General features: G+C 40.6%; 1 protein-coding gene across 1 annotated transcript in view; it reads right to left on the bottom strand.

Moving 5' to 3' along the window:
• The window catches only part of SPAG16 (sperm associated antigen 16), a 342338-nt gene that overhangs the window by 87245 nt on the left and 234811 nt on the right, over positions 1–20282 (bottom strand). Inside the window, exon 14 of the mRNA XM_057389798.1 lies at positions 11288–11414. Within this exon, the coding sequence (XP_057245781.1) occupies positions 11288–11414 (127 nt within the window). The remainder of the gene's footprint in view (positions 1–11287; positions 11415–20282) is intronic.

Raw genomic sequence — 20282 nt, 5'->3', positions numbered from 1 at the left:
AGTGTTAACAATTTAGCTCCTAATTTTAACATACAACTTTAGATGCACATCAGCTGAGCAACCAAAACTCTTTAYATTACACAGATGTCTTTGTTTGAAGCAATTGCTGACTCATTCCTTTAGTGAGAAGAGTCATCCATTCCTTTAAAGATGAGGTCATGCAAAGCAAGCCAGGTGCCCCACATACCAGTAACTAAACCACTCTCCTAYGTGATGAATTCCAAAGCCACTTGTGCATTATTCCAACCATCCCCAAGCAGCTGCAATTGCACCAGGCAGAGCAGTGCAGAGAGCTGACTGCTTTTGTAACTCCTGAGACACACCCTGGAGAGGCTGGCTTGGCTTCTTAACAGGAAACAAAAGTCCAAAATCTAAGAATGAGGTGATTAAATATTTGCCAGAATTCAGACAGGAGTTTTATAAAACATTAAATATGAAATTAACTGAAATTGCTCCTGGAGCACAAGACCTCTTGCTTTACCTGGTCCAAGATCAGAGGAATGGAAGATGGCAAATGTGACAACAGCTTCTAAAAAGAACCTGAGAAACTGCCAGCTGGTACCTGGGATTTATTTACAGGTCTAATAAACTCAGTTGTATAATAAGGAACAGATTTAGCTGATGCATGGAGAAATGCAATACCACAGCTTTTACAGCAGAAGCCACGGATCAGGAATTGGCTCTTTGATGGTGCGGAGAAGCAAAGGAGTAAGGGTGACCTGACTGACATAAGATACTTGATTTCCCAAAAGTTTTGATGACCAAAGTTGGGAAAGGAAAAAATGGAATTTTTCCAATATGACATAGTCAGAAAAATACAGATTACCAGAAGAAGGTGACATTTATTCTGGGACCTGTGCAAGTCAGCACATTAATATTTCCTTTTTCTTAAAGGAAGCGAAGGTGCATGCTGAGAGTATAAAATTATTCGTGTTTTTAAAGACAACAGCACATTTCACAGAACGATTGAAGAATCTCAAGATTCTACTGGATTTAGTAATAAAAAGGCAGACAAAACTGAATTCTGAGGAACATTAAAGGATTCAAATAAACAAAAGCCTTCTTTATTATATAAATCCAGTGACAGCCAAAAAACTAGCCTTTGTCACTCAGGACAGAGATCTCATAGCCACCACGGATATTTCTCTGAAAACATGAGCTTGATCATAATGTCAAGATTTATTGTAGGAGAAAAACCCCAAAAGCTAGAGAAGAAAATACAAAAAAAMTCATTAGGCCTCTATTTAAAACCCCAATTTAAGCACACCTTGAAAACATCATACCAGACTCATCCCTCTTCTCCGTTTCAAAAAGAAGTACCCAAAATAAGATTTACACAAGGGCAATAAATGAAGAAAGAGGAAGAATGGCTTATGTATTCAGGAGATTAAATAGACATGGACTCTTCAGCTCTGCACAGAGAGAAGGGAAGATGTGCCAGCAGGAAGGGGTTGAACAAGGAACAATTATTCAATAATTCCCACAGTATGAGAATCAGAACATATCATTAAGAGATTTAAAGCACAGGCAGGGAGGTACTTCATCATGACTATGGGATCTGTTGGAAATAYAAAGTAGTGCCAGAGCAGAAGTTTATCAGAGGAGAGATCCAGGAACATTAAAATGCATGAGCACCAGGCTCTGGAGCCCCAATCCACAGGAGAGGGGCAGGGAAACCACAGCATTTCCTCASTCTGGGTTTATGTGTTTTTTCTCAGTGTCACCCCCTGCCCAGTGCCGGAGCTGGGACACGGCCACAACAGGCCAGAAACACTCTGCTGTTGCTCTTCTGTGTTTCCAGGCACATCACTGAGGTATTGCACACATATTCACTTGCAATATAAAATGTGAAAGAAGGAAATGATGTTTGACRTGAACCCAACATTAAAGAACTCACTGTCATCACCACCTCTTCGGCTTTACTCTAGGTGGGGAAAAAAAAGATTAAGAGATTTCCTTTTTTCACTCAAYTTAGTTTAGAAAGACTGAAAGTAAGTAGATCTTACCCTACTCCCCAAGAGTATGTGATATGCAGAGAGACAACAGCACTACATAAAAGGTATTTTCAGGAGTTGAAAGACAGGCAGAGAAATAAAGGAAGGTCATTTCACAGGAAAAAACCCCAAAACAAACAAACAGCTCAAATATGCAAGTCAGGCATTGGAGGCTGTTTATAGAACTTCTTTCCTTACTTGTTTTCCCATTCATCATTATGTACAATATTTTGCCCCAGAAAATAAAGGGAATTAAAATCCTTTATTTAGTTGCCCAAAAGTTTCCATACAAAACTGTCTTTCTGCCCAGGAAATGACCATGGGCTTGCTGGTGGGAGCTTTTACAAAAGGACAGGCAATATTTATGAGCAGTTTGAAGGTTTCCTAGTGAATATCCATCTGGACAAAGTGGATATGCAAGCTTTGCACTCTCCCTCTCTCTCCTAGGTCAGTTATCTAATCCTAAAATTACATCCAATTTTCTCTGAGGAATAGCTCRGCATAAGTGTAAGTTAAATGCCTCAAAGGCATCTAAATCAGGATTTTCTTCGTGGAACAGCCTTAAAAACAAATTAAAATCAGGCTTTCATGACAAAGGGGATTTTGTCACAGGCTTCAAATTCCTTTCAAGGAAATGRGTTTATTTTGTACCCATGCAGACTTGACAAAAAGAAGCTGCACATCCTGTGGTGGGAGCAGTTGGTRGCATTTTTCCCTTTTCAGCAAAGATGCTGCCAGGCAACTGCAGAGATGCCCTGAACTTTGTTTCACTCACCTTCCTCCTYCTGCCCCTTGAAATGTAAGCAGGACTCCCAGATTGGCCCATAAAAAATAACAAGCACAGCTAGGACATCTGTATGGAGATTTTATTGTTAATCAATATATTTTGCATAGCCCCATGGATCACTTGTTATTGATGATTACGCATTTTAGCTCCTGTGACAATTTGTCAATAAAATAAAAATAAAAAAGGCTAAGGACAGCATACTTTTAATTCAAAGATGATCTCTTTCTTGAAAAGAGGTGCCACTTTCAAGCTCTGAAAAGACCTAGCTCATGAATATATTTCATTTACCWAGTGGAAGAGCTGTTCAAGGAATCAAAACTTTCTTGGTAATCACAATACAGATATCTGGAGGTGAATAATTTTCTTTTCGACTTTGGTTACCTTTAAAAATGAATACTGGAAAAGGAGCAAGTTTGCTAAAAAGATAGGTTTTGAGTTACTGAAAGTGTGTTATTCAAACTCAACATGGACTGGCATAGTTATTAACTTCAAAAAGGGGAAAAATAAATGCTGGTTATGTATAGTTTTAAATATTTTTCAAAATATGAAACTGACAAGTGTTAATTCAAAATATTAAATACTTCGCTTTTTAAAAGGGAGAAGAACTGTGGGTAAACTGACCAAATTCCCTAAATTATCCTTAAGTTTGAAATGACATATTGTTGTCACAAGAACCATTTTTTTCTCCAAAGCACCCCAGCCCCTATGGGGCTTTTCTCGTCTCTAAGGGTTTGCTTCCCTATAACAAATCTATGCAGTTCTTTGCTTTCCTAAGTGTGTTTTCTACACCCACCACAAGTATGGGTCAGCCCATGAGGCTCCCAGCTAACTAATGAATCTWGATTACTGATGAACTTCTATTTAATTTCAGCAGTGACAAAGATGCAAATGGCTGTCCCCTTGCAGATTCTCTGACCTATCCAGTCCTTGGCAGAGAATGCCATGGCCATTCCATCTTCCATATTTAACACATGGAGAGGACACACAAATACTAAACCAATATTTCAGAAATCCCTTTCTTTTATTACAGGATATGAATGATGAATGCAGTATTGATTCACTCTTTACATACAGATGCTGTACTCAAAACACAAGAGCTGGAGATCTGTCGATATTTAAGAGGAGCTTTCATGGAAGAAAGGCTGTGATGACCTTCAGAGGTCCTTCATCCCTGACTGTCTGCAGGAATAAGTTAATCAGGAGATGAAGCTTTTGTATCTAAGCCAGGCTTGAGATAGAGCTGTGCAGTCTGAGTGAAAGTAAGGAGCACTGTAGATACATTGAAAGTGGGAATTTGCTAATTGCACCCCTCTGTGAGTTGGAATTAATATAAACAATAAATATAAAATAGGACCCAAGAACCTGGTAAAGTTACAAAAGCAGTAAATGCTAGACATGAGATGTTGAATACAKTATTATTTTAAGACTTGTGCCTAGTTAAAATGAGATTAGAAAAAAGCCAGCTTCTTGCAAGCCATTTTAATTCAGTTTGTGGATAGCTGCCGGAGAATCAAAATTTTGATCAGTTATGCCCCACTTGGGATGCACAAAGCTCCAATTTTCAGCTTCTGTTAGTTTAATACAAGGATGGCAAAAATCATGTGGACATTCCCTTCATTTACTTTTGGAACAAACAATTTGCTCATCACCATGTTTTGGCTGTCTGCCTGAACTGCTGAAGCTGTTGCTTCTCCTTGAAGAATAACATTTAACCAGTCAGATAATAACCCAGCCTACATGGGCTCCTCAAAAAAAAMCCCTATCAGGTCAATATATTGCTCTAATGAGGAACAGTCCTGGCTTCCAGAACATTGTTTTCTTACGTGGGGTGTCAGCAGGCAAGGGAGATGGGAATWTTCAGGACTGCAGCCTGTACTTGAGAAAGGCTGGCTCGATTAAATAGCTGTCCATCTCCTGGCACTCCAGGGAAGGATGCATGCCCCTCGAACAAAGATGAAGGGAATATCAATGGGGCTAATCTCTTCAAAGTGCTCAGTGCTCAAAGCAATCGCCTGCAGTAGCACAGTCTCCACCCTCATTAGCCCGGCAAACACAGACAGAGACAAAACACTATCAGCAACCAGGGCAAAAAATGTAAAATACACGGGTTCCAAGCCACCTCCCGTTCCTTTTCAAAGGACAAATATTTCATACATTTTAAATTATGTCTGTACTGAAAATAAAGTTGTATATTTTAAGAATCCCTTTTCTTTCCCTTCCAGCATATTTAAATATTGTGGCGTTTGCTYGTATTGAAAAATGGTCGTGACACAACAGAAATACTGCACAGCACAACTCTTCTCCTGATCAACAAAGGGGAAAAATTCATTGCCAGCTTTTTCCTTTTGGCAAACTGCAACAGTCAGAAATAAGGAGAGTGATAGTTTCATACCCCTGTGAAACAAGGAGACAAAACAATCTGTCAATCAGCTTCTGTTTGTGTAAATCCAATCTACCCACTGCCTCCAAATTAGAGAATATTTATGGTCAGGAAAACAAATGYTGTGAATGAGAAAAAATTACATACAGCAGCAGAGAGGGAAAGTGTGAGACTTATGAGACAAGGAATTACTGTTGAATAATTCAGTCTTCCAGCACATCCTTTTACTCCCATGCTGACCATAGAGGTAATTAAGGATGGTCAACAGATGCTGTAAGCGCTCCTCAGGGAAAGAGGCTGACAGGGACGTCTTGTTGATCTGACTTCCGAGGCTAAGCAGCATGAACAGGGCTGGAAAATAGGTCATGGGTTGTGTAAACCAACTCACACCACGCCGGAATCTCTCCAGGGAGCCCACTGATGGATTCACCAGTGCAAACACGTGGGCTGGGCAGGCTACCCAGGGACAAAACATCAATATTGGGGCAGTGTCAAAGAGCACGCAGCTGGGCCAACAGCATTTGCTCTGCCAAAGCTGGGATTTCAGCCTGAGGCACAAAGGACAAAACCAATTTCTCCATGTGGCTGAGGTGAACCCGTCACCTACTATCCGAGGTAACTCTTGAAAATCTTTGGCTTGTATAATAACAGGTTGGTCAACAAATGGTGGACCTGAAAGTCTACCTCTCACCCATCAGTTTAAAGTAGGGATGTACATTCAGACATGGACCAAACACATACCACAGTCTTTAAATAGAAGTTTTATAAAGGGATACTCAAGTTTAGACTGAAAAGAAATAGAAAAAGAGAGGGATGCACAAGATAAAGAAGAAATGGAGAGCCACCACTGCTTGCAACTTGCCAGTGTAAAGCAAAAGGCCTGAATTTGATGTTCAGATCTTTTCCCTTTAGGAAGGCAGGAAGAAGAGTTTTCCTTGACTACTACCAGGCCAGTCTCTTCAGGGGATGGAGGAGGCATRCACAGATCAGACACAGCCCTGACACAGCATTTGGACATGAGCTGAAGCCAAGAAGAAAGTGAAGATGAACTAAAAGTGCTGATTATCAAATAATAAATGGCAAACTAAGATATGCAGGTGGATGCATTTGTGCTCATTAAGCAAAATATGTGAGAATGTGGMTCAATTACATTTAAAAGAAACAGACCATATGAATGCTTAGTTTGTACAGAAAAGGGTGTGTAGGGATGCAGGGAAAACCCACAGGAGTGCAAAACAAAGGGCTCTGAAGGGACAGACATTAAGTAATTCCTGATGGGATCAAGTGATGTACCATATAAAATGGACTTGAGAAAAGCCAGAGTAAAAAGCAACAAAATAAGTCTCAATTTTCTATATAAAGAGCAAATCTTGTAAAGATTTGAAAGATGTGCTCCAAAACCACAGCTTGGTCACCTTGCTGCCCTGTTAGGAGGAGTTAGAGCTCTGTAGCAAGTTCAAACTGATTAGYAACCAGAACTGGGAGTTGTCTGAGCTCTGTGTAAAAAGGCAAGTGCCAGGACAAATCCAAAGATTGATACTCGTCCTGCATCCCCTGCTGCTGCACCAAAGGAATTGGGATGATGTGGCACAGCCCACAGCAAAAACGTGGCAAGCAGAGACCAGGAAGGGGGAAGGAGTGATGTTCGGCTCATGCTGAGACCGGGGAAGGGGGAGAAAAAGCACTTACTTAAACAGTTGTTCAATTCTTCATGTTTTGTTTTGTCTCAATACTCAGAGTCAGTGATCAGAAAGTTGTGTTAATTGCCAATAACTTCAATCAAGTAAAAATTACCCAACTTGAGGCTGTATTGCCTGTGACAGCATATACATAGTCAGAATTGAAGCAGGAACTCAGGCATTGAACCACAAGGGGAAAAGCACCCTAAGGAATCAATTGATGCTATCAAGTAATCTGCCTTGGAGATTAAAGAACACAGAGCAATAAAGTGTTGTAATGAAAAAAGCTTTTTAGTCAGAAATGGGAGGCATAGGGAAAAACACACATTAATGTCAGCACATAATTGCTCTATGTGGACAAAATCAGATGCCTCTAAAAAGATTACTGGTAAATTCTGTGCTAGAAGATTCTTCTCCCATCAAGCGTGACTTCAACTGTAATCAAAAGGGAGACAAATACAAAGAGCAAGTTTCAGAAATAGCAAGTGGGATAAAGGTAAAGATCTTGTTCTACCCCAGTTCTCTTTAGATGTGGACACAGTCACCTCCTGAGATCTGCAAGTTGCAGGTGCATCCACTGCCAATTCAGCCTCCAATTCCAAAATCCACTCTACAGTTTCCCAGCAAAGAGAACTCTTTCCATCCTAGAAAACTCTGCCCTATYAAGATGAAGCTTTATCTCCCCAGGGCAACTTATGTGGCACYAATTAACCAAAAATGTGAAGGAAAGGAGGAAAGAAGGAGRAAAGACAGGTACTTGRTTSTGTCACTTCAACACCAGCTTGTCTTTGCAGYCAATRCAACCAAAATGGAAGAAATGAAAGAGAAAATTGAGAGGGCGCCTCACTACAAGATCAATTTGCAAGGATTGCATCTGCCAGTTCTGTTCTGAGCACACAAATTGTTACCAGCTTATGGATATGAAAACTGTAATTTTGGAACTTTACCTGAYGACTCAATATCAGTGGGAACTCAAACCATCTRAGCTCTAATTTCCATGCCCCCATCCCTGTGGGGATCACTTGTGGCTTTAACATTAYCAGTAATAGCCCAAATAATGTCAAGTGCAAATATTGTAAATGCTTCAGTAAAGACATCCCAAAAATCCTGTCAATAATTCCATATTCAATAAATTRGTGGGTAATACAGAGAAGAAAATTCTTCACTGCTATTTAGCACCAAAAACAACTGCAGAGAAACAGCAAACAATCTGCCTCCATTGAACTAATGTCTGTCTCATGGTAACAGTCCCATGTGATGTCATGTGATGTGYAATTAAGCAAATCAAGYTTACTTTTAGAGAGCAACACTGAGYAGTTGCCCTGACCCCACCATCGTTTACAGTGGTACCATCTGTTCACTGTCAATGTATCTCCTGCATCCCCAGAATTCCTGTCTCCTAAAATAAACCACTTGTATCACACGAGACTCTTGATACTTCCATTTCTTAACTTTCACGTTTATTTACAGCTTTTCCATTCTTATAATCTACTCTTCCTCAGAACAAGACACACCCATAGCCCTTGCGGATGGTCAGAGGCATGGTAAGTTTATTTATTCATGCTAAGAGGAACACAGCCCAGCCGGGATGGAAGCAGGTTAAAAGATAACACCTCACTATATCTACAGAGCTCAAAATAAAGCAGTGCATTTTTCCAAATATTATTTGCTTGCCCTTGGCCTAATTGTAACTGCTCTTGATTTTGGATTGTTGCTGTGAAGTGGGGCTTTTTTGGTTTGTTTGTTTTAATGTGCTGTGATAATAAATAAATACATTGTAGGACATAAGCTGGAACCTTCTGCACCTTCTCTTACATATGCAATGCTGTGCTGTGATTAATCTTATTTACATCTTCAAAACAGCAACTGGAAACAAAAAAGGTGATGACAAGAGGGTGTTTAAGGGATCCATAAATGCTGTACACAAATATATACACATGGAGATGCCAGTTAACTTCACATGAGCAGATAAAAATGAATTTAGTTTAAAAATCAGTTTTGCTGCGGCCCATCTTGCACAGTGACTCTGGTCAGCCATTCGTTGCATGCAGAATTCAAAGGACATGTTATATGGTGTCAGATACATTTCTGATATAAGCACAATATTGAAGAGCATTAGCCCCAGTAGGCTGAGTCTCAGGCAGCTCCATCATCACCTCTCACTCAAAGACCATGAGTTTGTTACAGAAAGAGCAGGGAAAAGCCGAAAATCCACATGAAGTGCAATGGTAATTACTAACGTAGTTTTTTCTCCTCATTCACAAGTATGGAAAAGTCTACCTTTAAGCTGAGCTAAAGGAAAGTTGAGGCAGAGTGCAGCTAAAGCAGAAAGATTTATACACAACTTTTATCATTAACTTATCTAAGATCTAAGCTTGGCCCTGATAAAGCAGGAAATGGCTTTAGACTGCAATTTAACTAATAATGCTGGTCAGGCATTTATGCCCCAAATCACAGTAGGATCACTGGAGCCAGCAAGGCGCATGTCCAAAWCTGCCATAAGGAGAACCTCAGTAACTCACAAACTCCTCCTTTGGGAAGCACATCTGACCTGGTGCATGTCATACCCACAAAGGTAATGCCACTTAAAAACAAAAGCTAAGATGTGCTTGTCTACACTGCATTTGCAAAGATAATGACTTGAAAACAATACAAAGGAAAGCAAAACAAACTCTTCCATTAGCTGGGGCCTTCCTATCTCCGACCTCAATCTCATTTGCTGATACCGCCAAACTTTCCATAAACCTCTTCTATCATTATTAGCTTTAATTTGAATAATTATTGGGCAGAAAAAAAAAACAAAACTGCTCAACCATGGCTCTCTAATCTAGTAATTAAATCCACCTGTAAGAGCTGAACAATTTGTGTCTCTGACTATTAATACAGTCAAGTATTTTGCACTGGGTGGTGTAACATCACCCAGAGAGACTGAGGGATACAGCTGAAACTGAGCCATGTTTTGATAAGCAAAATCAACCCAAGCTGCTCCACAGTCAGAGGTCCTGACTGAGGCAGATGTCCCATTCCCAACAGGCCAATAAACACAGGATAYATTCTGTCTAGTCTATCCCTCTTGCAGCAGGTACAGGATGTCTCAGCCAGGTATTTGCCTATCTTCAGCCAGCTGGAATTCCATCCTGTTGCATTCTGTCTCTCTGTCATCATCTACCCCAATTTGATTTTTCTGTTGTGTGGTTACTCCTACAAAGAGAATTTTGGATTTTGTCCAGATGATGGAAAAATATGCCTATTTAGATTACCTGAAGCTGATAACCTTTCTACTGGAAAGTTCCCATTTGGCAGAGATATAGCAACTACGTTTTYCAGGGATGTGGTTCCTCTGCAAATGACCCAACATTACACACCAGAAACAAAGATGCAAAGCTTCTTCAAATCCTCCTGACTAAAAGAATGAGCTCTTATTCCAAATTACACACATAAATACAATACTGGTTAAACTTGTCTTTGGGAAACTGTCCAAAAATGGACAGTGTCAATGCATTTTTTCTCCCTTGGAAAGTGAAAATACCTTATTTAATGWTATAGCAGAGAGATCCATGAAATCACTACACAAATAATATGTAATTTGATGGCAAAGTTTTCTGCCAAGTGACTCAATATATTGATAATATGCATTCCACAGTATGTGGGTCATTATGACAAAATACCATTCTATTATTTTTCTTTAATGATTCCTTATTATCTCTCATATGCTATCAAAGCTTTATGTTTTATGAACACATAATGCAATGTATACTTATTTTTCAATGTGCCTATATGTATTATGTTATCTATTATTGTATTATCTCATGTTGCACTAGCTTTGAGTAGAACTATTCCCTAACCAGCATCTAATTCTGTGCTGCAACATGAATGCTTGTCTGTTTTTAAAACAAAAATGTTTTAGAACACCCCCTCTTCAAATGAAAACACAATGTGCACTCACAGTATTGCTGACATGGTAATAAATGGTTGATGATGAAAAATAACTGGTTAATTCAATTCCTCATGATTAGTAAGCAGCCCTGTCAGCACGATGGAGTTCTGAGGCAATTACAAGAGGACTTTGTGAGGTTGGTTATGAAATGCAGCTCCAGAATTAGCAAATAAAGAGCAAATAGAGAATAAACATCACTGGAACAAAGGTAATCTCACTAAGCTCTTTACCCCCATTGATCAGTTCTGCATTTCATGTAATGTTGTTGCAATTAATCGTACTCTTTGTCATTGTGCATTTTTCATTTTATATAAATAGAGCAGTAGTCCAATTTGGCAGTTCAGCCCATAGAAAACAAATGTATTGATCATTGGCACAATCAGGCATTTCTCCTTCAAAATTAACACATCTATGCTGCTTCACACATGTTATCTGTCTTCAGAATTAGAGAGAGATTGGATTTCAAAATAAACCACATCTTAGGGAGAAAAAGTTGTTTGAAAACCCTACCAGAGCGATGAAAGGAGACCTGGTTGGCAGAATGGGGACCTGCATCGATGGATAGAATAGGGATCAGCTTCCGCACGTCCCAGATCTTCATCACACCGGAGGAGTCACAGGAAGCAATCGTATCCCCCTGCCAAAGACGAAAACAAAATCAAAGCATTGCTTCTGTTCTTCTGCCAACAACAAAGCCTCTGGCACAGGGCTGGGCAGCCAGACACAGCACCTGTATTTAAATAAATAAATAAGCTGTTATATGTGAGGTTATCACAGCTTCTTATCAGTTCTGTTGGCTTGAATAGCAACAACACAACAGGATTTCTAAAGAGACCAGTTCAGGAGAGAGTGGAAGTACAAAAAGAGAAAAGGTCATCTTGAATTGTGATAGCAGTGTCCCCTAAGAACATGCCTTGTGGTTCTTTTCTTCTCACACAGCCACAGCATTGGCCCTTTAGCCCTGATTTTAAATTTGTCTAGTCCTGTTTTCCATGTGAAATGCAAGATGAGAGCACAATAGATGCTCCTTCACTGTTGTGTATTCCACAGCCACCCTAAGGGCAACTCCGAATTCGCTTAAGAGGTGCCCTGGATGATCCTTGTGGATCCCTTCCAGCTCAGAAAATTCTGTGATTCTGTGAGAAACTCGCACCTTTTAGTGAGCCAGAAGCATACAGGGACTATGCAAGGAAAGACAGCAGCACCATTTCCCTCATGCCTCTGGTCAATATTAACTAAAAACAAAACAAAAGAAAAAACCAAACCAACCAAACAAAAAGCCAACCAAACAAAAAGCCAACCAACCAACCAACCAACCAACCAACCAACCAACCAACCAACCAACCAACCAACAAAAAACCAATAAAAAACCCCACAAAAAACCCAAAAGCAAACAACCCAACCAAACACAACCCTAAAAAAAAAAAAAAAAAAAAAAAAAAAAAAAAAAAAAAAAAAAAAAAAAAAAAAAAAAAAAAAAAAAAAAAAAAAAAAAAAAAAGAAACTAGAGAATACAATGTAAAAAGCAACCCTCCCGAAGCCACAAGAAAACTAGCTGAAACACCTGATTGTTTCCATCCTTTTCTAATCCCTAAAGTCTCTGATCAGAGTCCATTATTCAGCCTGTTCAGAAATAGTACCTTGTAGGATGGAGTACAGACTGTGACACAGAACACTTCTCAGCTAAATCCAGCAAAACACATGGAGCAGGTTCCATCAGATAACCAGACAGAGGAGATGCAAATACANAAAAAAAAAAACCAACAAGAAACCATACCCTAAAAAGAGTCTTTTGATATGCACCATGTCAATAAATGAAAAAAACCAAGATGACAGGGTAAACAATGCCCAAACACAACTTCGTTTAGCTAATTCCTGCCACTAGACAGAAAGAACAGCCCAGTTACCCAGTTAGAAACACTTTTCATTTTAACCTCCTAAATAAAGCTTCAAATCCCTAAAGCAGCTCAGCTGGTGTGCACTCACAGTTATCAAAGTCAATGGCTTTTCCAATTTATGCAAGATTAGATTAAAGGATATTGTTTGGAAGGGGAATCACAATGGTATGGGACTGAAAATCAGGTGGAACATGGGTCAGATACTGCATCTGTGATTTAAAAAAAAAATATTTTTTCATCTTCCACATAAACAGTACCTGCAATAAAATGTGTGGTGTTTCCTAGCAAATAGAGGATTTAAGATCTTAAAATACCCATCAACTTCTCAACTAGAAACTAATGGCTTGCAAAACACATCCTGGTGTAAATATAATGAAATCTTTAGGTTCAGTTGCAGAAGATCTAAATGTCAACACTCTATTCTGGCTTGTTACAGGGACTAATACAGAGTTAAACACCAAGAAACAAAGTAAACATTGCTCAGAGAATTCAGCAGTCAGGCTCTCAGCACCTTCTGTTTTGAAAAAAAGACTCACAAACCGTAACTATACCCCACCTAACACAGTGGTGCTGAGCATCATGGCCCTGTCAAACAAACCTTCTCACCAGCTGTGCCCACCAAATTCCCCCTCATTTCATCTGGCTCCTTCCAGCAAATTCAACCTGTACAAAGAATGAGGGCAAGCAGGCTGGTAGAAAAACAAAGAACAAAAGCCTCCAAAATACAACAACCCATTGCTGATGTTTATAAGGCAACTCTGACCAAACTGATCAGCAGTTTTGGAATGATCTGACTTTCAGAGGGGTTAGAGATGCACATCCCAGCTGAGCAGAGGTGTTGGTGGAGCTGGAACACAAGAGTAATTACAAAGTGGGAGGATGAGACACACAGGATCCAGTGAAATGTCTCCTTTCCTTAGGCCATTACCCATCGCTTCAGTAAAAGGAAGAGAAAATGGTGTAGAAAGATCCCCAAGTCTGAATACTTGGCTTCTGGAGCACCTCTTCACACCTCACCAGCCTCTTTCTTTTCACCTTCATCAGCAAAGATTACATCCATCTCTATCAATGGCTAACTTAGGAAATCACCAGTATCCTTTACACCCCTTATTTCATATCCTTTAGTATGACTTTGACCTATGATTGCATTTTACTCCTGATTTTTTTTCTATCCAGAGACATTTTAACAAAAAATTATTTTGGGGAGTGTGTGTGTGAGTGGTGGTTTTGGTTTGGCTTGGTTTAGAACATGTCTGCCTTCACACTTGTTTTACACATGTCCAGTACATTTGAGTTCAATAAACGTTGCTTAATTACAGCTTTGGTAGCTCAGCAATTCTGACCCAGATCAATGGACAGCCCACCTGGGTGAGACTGCACATAATCCACTCAGGTAGTTACAGAAGACACTCCAGTGGATGCTCTGTGACTCCTCCTTGGGTCATCTACAGTTGCCCCCATGGATTTTCAATATGACATTTCTCTCATAAGTGACAGCTTGGCCTTGCTGATAGGTCATAACAGCACAGAGAATGTATCCCTGGAATACATATTATGCAAACATTGATCAGAGACAGTCCCTGCTGCAAAGTGACTGCAATTGTGGAGCTGACATTGACCTTCTCACTGGCCCACGCTTGGGAATCATTACTAGTGGCGTAATTATGAGGAAAACACTCTAATTTACTTTTACTACAGCTTTTTCCTTCTAATAATTAATTTTGCTACAGTAGCTGGCACACCACGAGAGAAGACCCATTCCCCACTTTCTTGCAATCTTGCCATCCCACTCTCTGCCATGTTTATTTTCCCCCAATGCTACCACAGACCCGTAGGGTAAACAAACCTCCTGTCCACAGGAGAGGACTGTTTGTAGGTGCCAGATACAGTGCACCACCCTAACTCATCATGGGCTCAGTCGGTCAGAGCCTGGTGCTGACATCACCTGGATGGGCCACTCGCTGAAGAGTTGGACTTATGATCCTTGTGGGTCTTTTACAACTCAGACTATTCTATGATTCTGTGATGTGTGGCCACACCAGAAATGATGAGACACCTGACGGAGAAACCTCTCTGGGAGCACCACCCCACTGTGCCATGTACTCCAAAGGGTTTGCACACTGTCTTAGTGGCAAAGAGCAACCAGTTCTCACTGTCACAAGTCCGCAGCCATTTTAACAATTTCCTCCCAAAAGCTTGGTATAAACAAAGTATGTGTAAAATGTAACACCCAACAGTGTATTTGGCCTGATTTCTGTGATTAGACAGCACACCTCATCAGGAAACAGAACAAGAAAACACAGTGTTCTGGTGGCAACATGACAGCACACACAAACAGGTATTTGATCAGCCTGGACTGATCAACACACTCTGCCTGCAGACTTATTACTAAATGCATTAATTATCACCAATCCCAAGGCAGCTGCCACACTGAGAACATCACATAATGATTTTGTTACTGAGCTGGCTATTACACTTCACCCTTTCTTTGCTCTATACCACACCTTATCCAAATCAAGTGAGCTGGAGAAGGGGATAACAACTTTTCAATAGCAATAAATAAACCAGGAATGTAACCAGCCTAAAAGATCATTTGGAGCTATGCATCATTCAAAGAAAAAGAAAAGGATAAGTCATATGTTAAATGAACTCATTTCCATCTGGCCATGGGCCATTTTCAAAAGCTTTTAAGGCAGAATAACTCTAAATTCTCCTGTGAGCTTTTGGCTTTTTCATCCTTGTTACAGTTATTATTTTACTAATTCATGGAAGAACCCCCTGCCTTGCTCATGGTTTTCTTCTTCTTGTTTCTTGCCACACTAAAAGACTTAAGTCTTTTTTATGATGTGTTTTGGATGCTGTATTTTACYGAACAGCATGGTGGACCATCAGGGCTTGACTGATTTCCTGCATGTGAAAGGAGGAGACAATGAGTTCCAAGGAGAAGAGGTGCAAAAGCAGATTCCCCTTGTACTGATTTCCATTTACACTGCATTTGCTGCTGCTCAGCCCAGTTCCATTAGCTCCTCTAATCAGAGAGCATGTAGAATGATTCTATAAAACTGCTCAGACTTGCTGCCTAGTCTATAGAATCAAGCTAGTACTGTTTTGTGTGTGCACGCTGGAGTAATTAAAGAATTTATACAAGGATTCAATTAGATTGCATTCAAGGACTGGCTCTCTTCCAGGCTCTACTTGCAAAGTCCTTTAATTGCCTTCACAGTTCCACCCTCCACTCTTTACCTTCCTGCCAACTCAGTGAACATCTTTATATTCCAGAATACCTCCCATTAAAATGGACATGCTCAACTCCATATACATCACAATCCCAGTAGCAACTGGCACTTGAAAAAAAATCAAATAACTGTTACATCAGGAATTAACAGATTTATTTCATTTCCAGGAACTCTTTAAAATCTGCTTCCTTCTTCCCCTTTTTTTTTTAAAGAAAAAAAAATCTTATCTTTTGAATATTAATGATTAGCAGTGGGACTAATCAGCAAGTACACTTTAGGTAAATATTCCCTGAAAACTGCTGCTTCACACCAGTGAGAAGGATAAAAATCTGGATAATTGTGTCTCTTGCTTATAAACACACCTCTGGATTTATTGCTGAAAGATCAATAATACATGAACCGCATCAAGTTGCTTTATCTAATTTAGACTGCAGTAAACTCCTCCCAGGAGTATCCTCTTTAAAGTTTATTTCTGAAGGCAGGTCAGTAGTTGTTTCATCACCTTTGGAGCATATTTTTAAAAAGGGAAAATAGTGATTGAACAGCAACTCATTTTCACTATGACAATTTCAGTGCTTTGCAATCTTTGTTTTCAGGATAGATGCAGCTGGATGAGGTATTTTTTAGGGGACTCCTATGATAATTTTGACATCTTCATCAGCCCCAGTGGCAACAGATCCAAGGTAGGCCCCTTCCCAGCTAGAAAGAAGCTTGATAATTACATCCTCTTTCCATTAATACTGGGAATCTGGTTGAGCTCTGGCATGGCAAAAGGCTGATGAGGCTGATGAGTTTCTACTGACCTTACTGGGACTGGTCTTACCAGTCTCATTCCCAGTCTCCAAATCCAGTAAAAGGWGTTTGTTCTGTATATACAAAGCTGGTGAAAAGTCCTCAACATTAAGAGCCAGTAGGCAAAGTGGCYACATGAGGAGCAGCTGCCTCAAATGGAGAGGCTGCTGCAATCTGCATTTCTCAGGTGCTCCCTGTGAGACACATACTAAATCACTTAACTGTACCCCCATTTTATACATGTTAAAGTGAACGTTCTCAAGAGGAGTCACTACCTGCCACATTTACAGCATGAAGCACATCAGAAACCTCAGTAGAGTTATTACCTCAGGCCTTGTTGCAATGCAAAAACTAAATACACTCAATAAAAATAACAGGGCACACAGGCAGAGTCCTGTCCCTGTGCCACCCCATCCCACTTTGGAGCAGCAGCAAGCAAGGGCAGAAGGATCCCAAGAGAATCCAAGCAGAGGCGGTGAATCTGCTGTAGTGGTTACAGGGAAAAAGATTTTAATGTCTAATTAATCCAAATGAATTATGTAAAATATGATAAAGATGGAAGAAAAAAATGCAGATGCAGTCCATTATTAGACTAATGACTAATCAATCACCACCCATTTTTGAAGCATCATGCTTAAATCATCCCAGTTTCAAATGAAAATAGCATCTTCTTAGAAAGACATGGAATTACTTAGCCTGGCAAAAGTACAGAGCGACACTGATTACACTTTTAAAGTGCAGTGGTCTATTTTTAACAATTATTTTCATCAAGAGTGGGGGAAAGCTGTGATTAAGGGTTATTAGCAAGCAGTGCCAGTGTTTTCCCATGTGCTTTTTTTCTACCTTTGTCCTTTTATAGTTTTAAGTTCTGCACTGTGATCGAAGTTGCAAAGGACCATTTATATTTCAAAGCAACTGAATATCAAGAGCTCATGCAATTGGGGCCTGGCCCTTATTCCCAGTAACATTTTTTACAGCTTTGAATAGACAGGAACTGGTGAGACACCATCTTTTGTGGGGGTGAGGAGAATCCAAGATATTGATTCAAAAACAACCATCTCAAAGCTTCGCTGATGGTTCCTACAGAAGAATCCTCCAACTTTCTTAGCAGTTGTCAATGAACAACTCCTGATTTTGCACTGAGTAGAGCTAATACAACCTGACCCAAGATGGTTATTGTTCCTTTCAGAGCATGTGGAGACTTGGAAAGAACACCCCTCAAGTCCTCCACAGAAGGCGATCTAATAAAAGAAACCCATGGGAATGGCAGAACTTTGTTGCAGAAGTTTCCAGTTCTACAGACTTTCAAACATATTCATGGATCATGGGTCTCTAGTTTGTGTAAATGCACTCTGCAGGCTTTCCCCTTGCTGTGTGGAATGGTGGGAATCTCTCTTCCCTTTGTCACATCAAGTAGCAGGAAGTTTCTGGTGATGTTTGAGGAGCACAACACATGTTAAGATTGCAGAAACCCTTTGCATAAATTTACATAAGAAACCACTGCACTCCCTGCAGAGTTACTGCTCACAGTAGTTGACATTGCACTTGAAACAGTGCTGCAAAGGGAGCAATAGCTTTTGCACAGAGGTTTAAAAGAATCAATTTTGTTTTTTCCTTTCTAACCATCAAAGAAGAGTCTGAATTCTGGGAGCTGTGCAGGGAGAGAAGATGAATGATAATTGCCATTACTGGCTTTTCTCTGTATTTTTGAGAGATACCGTGACTAAAGTAAAGTTAGGTGCCATCGTACCTGATTAGACACTCCTGAGAGCAATAAGCATAAAAAATTCCTGGGCTACACTGTGTTTGTGCACAGGGATTTTATTGGCATTCAGTTCCAAATGTGAAAAATAGGGACTATTCACTGCAGTAATGTTAAAATAGATGCAATACATCCCTTCATAAATTCATAAATTAGAATTAGTGGCAAGAGATCTATTGCTGAAATGCATAGGTTCATTTTAAAATGCAGAACATCTAAGTCACTGAAAGAAATCGAGTGCCAGTACAGAATGTGTTTTTTTTTAAAGAGAAACCACCAAAGGAACACATAAAATCATGGAATCATTTAGGTTGAAATAGACCTCTAAGATCACCAAGTCCAATGTAATAATTGGCTCTTTATCTTGTCTTTTGGTGTTTAGTCAGGGAAAGTAAATGCATGAAGAAGAAATATCAACAATATTAGAAATGTATTCACAGAAGCTTACCCAATTCTGAACTCTAGTAAGTAGTGTATGAGTCTTTCTCACAGTTTCAATGTATTTCAGGTAAAAGAATGATCAATTCAACAAATTTCATCCCATTATTTAAGAACTACATCACAAAAAAAACCCAGCTAAATATCTGTGGTACACTGGCACTGTCTGGGTGCCAGGTGACCCCCAAACCAACCCTATGATTCCCTGTCTCAGCTAGACAGGACAGAGAGAAACACAACAAAAGTTTTGTGGGTCAGGATAAGGACAGGGAGGGATCAGTCACCAACCACTGTCATGGGAAAGCAGACTCGACTGGGGGGAAAATCATTTATGTCAGAGGCTGGAGGAATGGTTTACAGGCTCAAAACAACCAGGTGGGAAGTGGGGGGAAAACAAGATGAGCTCTCTCACTTTCTTCTCTTACCTTCTTTTCAAGATACATTTTAAGCCAGACTGAAAAATTCCAGTCAATGCCTTCTTAAGTGCCTTGTTGTGTCTGGCTAAGTTGAAGTTTGTGAAGTACCTTACTCAGTCTGGATGTTGTTTTAAAATCTGCCAAGTACTTCATCCTACCTGAATGTTCTAAAGTTTGCCAGTCAAAGTTTGTTATTGAACCGCCTGAGAATTTTATTTCTTCTCCCAGGCACTGCCCAGGGCAAATCAAACTACTGAGCAGGATGTGGCAACACACCCTCACTGACCTCACAGACCCCACTGCCCTCAGAGCCCTCATGATCTTCATTGCTCTCACAGTGCCCACAGCCCCCACAGACCCCAGGGATCCCACAGCACTCACAGATCCCACTGCCCTCATGGACCCCATAGATCCCACAGCCCTCATGGACCCCACGGACCCCACAGATCCCACAGACCCCACCAATCCCACGGCCCTCACAGATTCCACAGCCCCAGAGCCCTCAGAGCCCTCACAGATTCCACAGCCCTCACGGACCCCAAAGACTCCACAGATCCCACAGCCCTCATGGCCCCCATAGCCCTCACAGCCCCCACAGATCCCACGGACCCCACAGATCCCACGGACCCCACAGATCCCACGGACACCACAGATTTCACTGCCCTCATGGACCCCACAGATCCCGTTGCCCTCATGGACCCCAAAGACTCCACAGATCCCACAGCCCTCTGGGCCCCCACAGCCCTCACTGACCTGAAGGGAGAGTTCTCACAGACCCTGCAGGCCCTCTGTAGGAGACCAGAGAAATGGCTGAAAGGCTCAAAACAACCAGGATGGCCACTGCTCCATCCCTCTGTCCCCTCGAGTCTTAGTCAGCCTCTGGGCCACACTGAAATGGTGGTGACTGACCCATGGCCTCCCCAAAATGACAGCAGCKGACCCACAGCCTGCTGAGAGCCCTGA

The sequence above is a fragment of the Malurus melanocephalus genome, unplaced genomic scaffold, assembly GCF_030028575.1.
Source record: "Malurus melanocephalus ecotype Western Australia unplaced genomic scaffold, MMel_1.1 scaffold_20, whole genome shotgun sequence".
In the NCBI taxonomy this organism is placed as follows: Eukaryota; Metazoa; Chordata; class Aves; order Passeriformes; family Maluridae; genus Malurus; species Malurus melanocephalus.
This window is presented reverse-complemented; position numbering and strand designations above follow the sequence as displayed.